Source organism: Plasmodium reichenowi, chromosome 7, assembly GCF_001601855.1.
Source record: "Plasmodium reichenowi strain SY57 chromosome 7, whole genome shotgun sequence".
Taxonomy (NCBI): Eukaryota; Apicomplexa; class Aconoidasida; order Haemosporida; family Plasmodiidae; genus Plasmodium; species Plasmodium reichenowi.
In genome coordinates this window covers 1,018,008-1,025,324 of record NC_033652.1, presented here as the reverse complement: position 1 = coordinate 1,025,324, position 7,317 = coordinate 1,018,008, and the positions used below count along the sequence as shown (strand labels likewise).

Sequence of the window (7,317 nt, the reverse complement as noted above, 5' to 3'; positions counted from 1 at the left end):
ATTTATTAAAATCAAAATTAAAAAATTTTCAAAAAAAAAAAAAAAAAAAAAGAAAAAAAAAAAAAAAAAAAAAAAAAAAAAACGTGTAAATAAAAAAAACAACAAAAAAAAAAAAAAAAAAAAAAAAAAAAAAAAACACATAGATAAATAAATAAATAAATAAATATATATATATATATATATACATATTGTATGATTTAACATAAAATTGTTTATCATTTTAAAAATATACATGTATAATATTTAAATATATATTTAAAAGAGAATTCTAATTTTTACCTTTTAATATTTTCTTTTTACAGGAATGGATTGATAACCAAAGTGAAGATGAAGAACACGAAATTATGGTTGAATAATTTTTTGAACAATTAAACATAGGACACATTATGTGTTCCTTTTTTATAGTATATATTTTTCCTCTTTTTTTTTTTTTTTTTTTTTTTCCTTAAAAGGGGCCATTGATTGATTTTTCCTGTAACTGTAAAAATGAAAGCGAAAATATAATTACAAACATATATATATATATATATATATATATATATATATATATATATATATATTTATTTATTTATTTATTTATTTATTTATATTTATTCATTTATTTATTATTTAATTTTTTTTTTTTTTTTTGTTACCTTTTTGATGATTAAGGAAAACGTTTCATTGGAAGGTTTATGAAAATAAGAATTAAAGACTTCCTTTAAATGTGTAAATCCTTCTTTGTTATAATTATTATTAATAGTATCAAAATCCATAATATTATAAAAAATATTTTCATCTTTTCCTGTTAACATATGATTTATATTAAACATATTTTTCCCTTCTCCTACTATTTTATAAGCAGTGGAAATACCTAGATATTTCCATTTTTTTATACCTAGGAATGATTCGATTTTTCTTTTCTCCTTTTTAAATTCTGGGTCTTTCTTTTCTAAAATACTTAAAACATCTTTGACTTCATTACCGTTTTTATCATATACTTTTACATTTGGAGGTATTAAAGAGGATGATTCATCTACATTATCATTATGTGCTAGAAATATATTTGTAAATATTTGTGCTGGTACTAATCGTATATTTTTATCATTTAAGGCATTAACATTTGATAAAAATAAATATCCTTGTAAAAGAATCATATATTTACTATTCATTTTATTTATTATTTTTATAGTACATTCAAATATATTTTTTTCAACATATTCATTGGACCAATAAGCATAAGTCCAATCAGAGGCGGAAACAATGTTTTCATAATTATAAACAAACATAGGTAATGGTTGTAATCTTTCTCCTCTTAATAAATTTAAATTATTTTCATCGTCTGAATTATTTTTATTATTTATATCCATATCTGTATTTTCATTATCTTCTAAATCATCCATTTCATCATCCATTTCATCATTCATTTTATTATTCATTTTATCATTCATTTTATTATTCATTTTATTATTCATTTTATTATTCATTTCATCATCCATTTCATCATTCATTTCATCATTTGTATTACTATTATCTTCATTGTCGTCATATGTATTTTTATTTATATTATTATAATTCTCATCTGGATTCATATCCTTAGCTCTTTTAAATTCTCTATCCATTATATATACAGGTAAAAAAAACTTCCAAACACCTTGTATGTCTTTAACAACTTCTTTTACCATATTTTTTGTATTCATCTTTAATTTATACTTTCTATTTTTATTCTTAATATCCATATGTGTATATTTCAATTTTCTTTCATACTCATTTCCTTTATCCTTATATCTCCAACATGATTTGTTATTCAAAAAAAAAAAATTCTTTCTTTTTACATAATTGTCAATAAGATTAAAATTACACTTAATATTACTAGATTCCTTTCTTTTTAAATAACACTTAACATTAATATTTTTCCATATAATTATATCTTGTAGTAATAAAACGAAAAGAACATAAAATATCATGCAAATCATTATTTGTTAAAAATGCATTTTCACCAATATTTTTATTATTATATTATATTGTATTGTATTGTATTTATATATATATATATTATCTAGATATGAAAAATTTCTCTAAAATATAATATGTAATTAAATACATATATAATTAGCAGTTCGTATTTTAAGGATTAATTTTTTAAATAGCCATATTTTTTTTAAGTAGCAATTTTTTACATTTTTACAAAATATATATATATCTTAAAAAAAAATTTCAGTTAATATATATTATTAAATTATTTTCACATATTCAAAAAAAAAGAAAAGAAAATAAATACATATTATATATATATATATATATATCTTATTTTAACGGTACATTAGTTCATCCAAACTATCGTTCATCTATAAAAAATTTATATTTTAAAATAGTCTGGGTACATTTTTTCATTAACTTTTTCTTTTCTTCTACATGTACAAATATTATATATATATATATATATAATATTATTTTTTTTTTTTTTTTTTTACACATTATAAATAATAAAAAAAAAATAAAATAATTTATTTTATTCCTTTATGAGATATATATTAAAAATATATATCATATACTTATATACATGTGTGTCTTATAATAATACTTATTTTATACCATAATAGTGCTAAAAAAAAAAAAAAAAAAAAGTTAACATGTTTCCAATAAATGTACACTTATTAAAGTTCTTTATAAAACTGTGTACATAATTCCTAATAAACATCCAACAATATTTCTTCTATAATATTTTTTCCTATGTTACACTTTAAAATGAAAATTATTATATATATATATATATATGTATATTTTCTTTTAATAAAAATATTGAGATTAAAATATAAAAGTTTTTATTTCAAGGGAACGGTAAAATTACCAACATTGTAATCATAATATATATATATATATATCTATATATATATTTGTATTTACTTATTTTTTATTGTGTGGAATAATATATAGTTAACATTTCTTCTATTATAAAGTATGAAAATATATCAACATATTGTTACGTATAAATATATATATATATATATATATATATATATATATATATATATTATTTTATATGGTGAAAATAAAAAAATATAATATATAGAAATAATATAAATATATGGTTATTTTCAACAAATGAAAGCTAAAAAGGCTATTATGAATGCCTATAATTACAAAAAAATATATGTATATATATATATATATATATATTTTTTTTTTTTTTTTCATTTTCTATATATTTGTTTACATATGTTTTTCTTTAGTTTTTTATTTGTTCATATTTTATTTTATTTTTTTTTTAAATGCTTAACAAATATGAAAAGCTGTTTTGCAGGAACGATTTATTAACTATATATATATATGTAGTTATATTTATAATATTACAAAATATTGTCTTTTATTTTATTTTATTTTTAACACCGTGTATTCCTCAAATTTCAGGACCTAAGCCTTTTTTTTGTTCTTCTTTATTAATAAAGAGAAACTTGTTTAAACATGCACAAAAAAAAAAAAAAAAAAGACGTAGAGAAACGAATTGGCATCCTTAATAAATTCGTCACCATATTTCTCACAATAAGGATATATATATATATATATATATATATATATATACATATTTATATACTTTATATTTTTTTGTTTGATATATACCCACAACATATTATCTTTAAATTAAAAATTAAAAAAAAAAAGGTATTAAAGACCCAAATGATTTTGTAACCACTGGGAACAAATAAAATAAAAAAAAAAAAAAAAAAGAAATAAAATAAAATAAAATAAAACACATTTGTCATTTATTTATAAAGTTAGATATATATATTTATATTTATTTATTTATATTTACATATTTTTATTTTTTTGTTTGAAAAAAAAATATGGGAAACACCTTGTCCAATTCAACCCTATTCCGCCCTACTGAACCAAGTGTTAAAATAAAAATAAAAACCTACATTTATAATATATATATATATATATATATATATATATGATGTTATATGTCCATGTTCATATTATTTATGAATAATTAAATGAAATTTATATACACAATCATTAGACGAATAAATATATATATATATATATATATATATATATATATATATTTGATATATTACAAAAAAGTAATCATATATATATTATATATTCATTAATGTGTGTGACACCATATTTTTATCACGTGGCATGGAATTATGATAATTACATATTGTATACATTTAAAATATATATTTTTTTCCATCTTCTCAGTATGATGATGAATTGAAAAATCTTGTATACATCCCCGAATTAATGAACATTGATGTCAACAAATTTTGGAATGACAAAACATATGAAATATTCAATAAGGAAGAGAATATAAAAGAACTTCATAATAAAAAGTTTCCAGCTTTATTTTTATATTATACTAAGGATGTAAAAACTAAACATACCATAATGTATTTTCATAGTAATTCCTGTGATCTAGGACAAATTTATGATGAACTTAATCATTTACATGAACATTTGCATGCTAATATTTTGGCTATAGAATATATAGGATTTGGGTTATGTTATTTAGAAGGTTCAACAAACCAATATAATATTAACAGAAGAGCATTAGCTGCTTATAATTTTTTAAAATCATTAAATATTAAAAATGAAAATATTTTATTATTTGGTAGATCTATAGGTACAGGAGTTGCTAGTAAGTTAGCATATAACTTAAAATTAATTGGAGTGTCAGTAGCTGGAATTATTTTACATTCTCCATATATATCTATAGAAAAATTAGTTGAAGATTATTTTACTTATTCTTCTTATTTTATTGAAAACATTTACGATAATTATAAAAACTTATCTTTCCTAAGTAACAATACAGATTCAGATATACCAATTTTGTTAATACATGGTAAAGAAGATGAAATTATTCATGTCTCCCATTCAGAATATTTAATGAAGAATTTGAACAACAAATTTAAACATGCTTCTTATCCAACTGATTCATATCATAATTATTACTACGTTATAGATGTAAGTCAAAAAAAAAAAAAAAGGAAAAAAAAAAATTACATTACCTAATTGTATATATGTAATATATATAAATTATATATTTATATAAAAATTTTTATGAACATTTCAATCACTACTATATATATATATATATATGTGTGTTTTATAAATTGTACAGGATCTTGGAATTCCAATAAAAATATTCCTAGAAACCTTGAGCAAATCAAAGAATGCAAAATCTGTTGATATTAATATTCCCAAAGCTTATTTTTATAGAGAGTAATATAAATATAATTTTGAGAATATATTAACATATATGTATATATATATATATATATATATATATATATATATATATTCATATATATATACATATGCATATATCTTTTTCCTTTAGACTTATATATTACCGAATAAATGGCCTCGATGAAACATTCAAAAGGTTAAATGAAGACGAAAAAAATAAAAACACAAATGACAAGAAGACAACAAAAGGAGAGTCATCAAAAGATATATCTAAAGATACATTTAAAGATACATCTAAAGATACATTTAAAGATACATCTAAAGATACATTTAAAGATATATCTAAAGATACATTTAAAGATATATGTTCCATTGATAAATTAACAAAAAAAAGAGGTTCCAAAAAAAAAGATAAAAAAGAAAAAAGCACAAATATAACTTGTACTAATATAATCAATAACAATTCAAGTAACGACCTATCTATACAAAATATAACAAATGCTAATATAAAAAATAAGGAACAAGAACATACAGATCAAAGTACACAAAAAAATAATAATAAATGTTCTAAAAAAGGGGATTCAATATATAGTATTATTAAAAATGAATATATAAGAAATACACTTGAAAACAATTTAAAAAAAAATTATATGGCATCCAAAAAACATTATCATAAAAACGATGAAGAAAAAAAAAAATCAAATATTAAACAAAACAATGTATTGCACAAGGAAGATGAAAATAAAATGTTAAAACAAAATCACAGTGATATTAAAAAAAATAAACATCGAGATAAATATAATATAGAAGAAAATGTTAATAAAAAAAGTAAAGAAACAAAAAATACAAAAACCTCAAAAGGATATCCAAACATTCTAAATAAAAATTATGATAAAGAAATCATCAATGAAGAAAAAAAAAAGAAAAAAAAAAAGAATATAAATAATGTAAATATAAATATAATTACATCATCATCTTCAAAAAAAAATTTCAATGATCATTATGAAAATAATTTATTTGATAAATGGGATGGTAAAATATATTGTACCAAGAAAAAAAAAAAAACAGAAGAATCTGATGAAAAAAATGAATTTAATACAAATGTTGAACAATATATTTCTTCTTGTCAAAGTAACCAAAGAAATAAAAAAGGAACTAATGATGATAATAACTTGGATAAGGAAAACAATATATATATAAAAGAATGTAATATTTATGATATTAATAGTATAAATAATAATAATAATAACAAGTACGAAATATGTAATTATGATAATGATAATGATAATATTAATACATTTAAAACAAATTCATCATCCAGTAATCTAGACAAGGACAAAAATCATACGTTATATAATGAAAAATATAAAGATGAATATCCTAAACATGAAGACGAAAAAAATAAAAAGTTTCCTATTATTCATTATAAAATAAATGATTTCAAATATTATATCAAAAACAACATTATTAATAAAGAAAAAATTGATAATACTGTTGAAGGGTAATCAATAACTTAAATGAAAAAGAATAATTTTGTGATTAAATATATATATATATATATATATATATATATAATAAAAGTAATAATATATATAATCAACTTTGTTATTTTTTTTATTTCTTTTATTTTATTCATTTATTCTTTTTTTTTTTATAAATGTTTCTTTTTATTAATATAATTTAATCACATTATTTATTCATAATTTTCATTGGCATTTTTTATTTTCATTTTCTATAAACATCTGATATTTGCTTTTTTTTATTTTCTTCTTTTTTGTAATTCAATTATTAATTTTAATAATTAGATAATATTATTTTAATATTATGTTTATATTATATATCACACCAAAAAAAAATAAAAATGTAGTAATCTTAGGAAACAATTTAGAAACATTATATATATATGTGTATGTATGTATGTATGAAAAAATATATATTTTTATATTTAATTATACAACATATATATTATCCTATATAAGGTTATTAAATTTATTAAAACCATTTAACGATATAAATAAAACGAAAAAAAAAAAAAAAAAAAAAAAAAAAAAAATTTTAAAAAAAAAAAAAAAGAAAAAAAATAAAAAAAAAAAAAAAAAAAAAAAAAAAAAAAAAAAATAAAAAAAAAAAAAATAATAG

At 17.9% G+C, this 7,317-nt stretch overlaps 3 protein-coding genes across 3 annotated transcripts in view; 2 read left to right on the top strand and 1 right to left on the bottom strand.

The window, feature by feature from the left end:
• The window catches only part of PRSY57_0725700 (RNA-binding protein, putative), a gene marked incomplete at both ends in the record, with an annotated part of 3,040 nt that extends 2,684 nt beyond the window's left edge, over positions 1-356 (top strand). The window contains one exon of the mRNA XM_020114691.1: positions 303-356. Coding sequence (XP_019970648.1) covers positions 303-356 — 54 coding nt within the window. The remainder of the gene's footprint in view (positions 1-302) is intronic.
• PRSY57_0725600 (hypothetical protein) lies at positions 221-1,955 on the bottom strand (the record flags this gene model as incomplete). The annotated part of the gene is made up of 2 exons (XM_020114690.1): positions 221-268; positions 636-1,955. 2 exons carry the CDS (start codon positions 1,953-1,955, stop codon positions 221-223), a joined length of 1,368 nt encoding a protein of 455 aa, XP_019970647.1.
• A 1,869-nt stretch (positions 1,956-3,824) lies between these two features.
• On the top strand, positions 3,825-6,683 carry PRSY57_0725500 (alpha/beta hydrolase, putative; the record flags this gene model as incomplete). The annotated part of the gene is made up of 4 exons (XM_012906908.2): positions 3,825-3,875; positions 4,192-4,953; positions 5,111-5,211; positions 5,330-6,683. 4 exons carry the CDS (start codon positions 3,825-3,827, stop codon positions 6,681-6,683), a joined length of 2,268 nt encoding a protein of 755 aa, XP_012762362.2.
• Between the last annotated feature and the right edge of the window lie 634 nt (positions 6,684-7,317).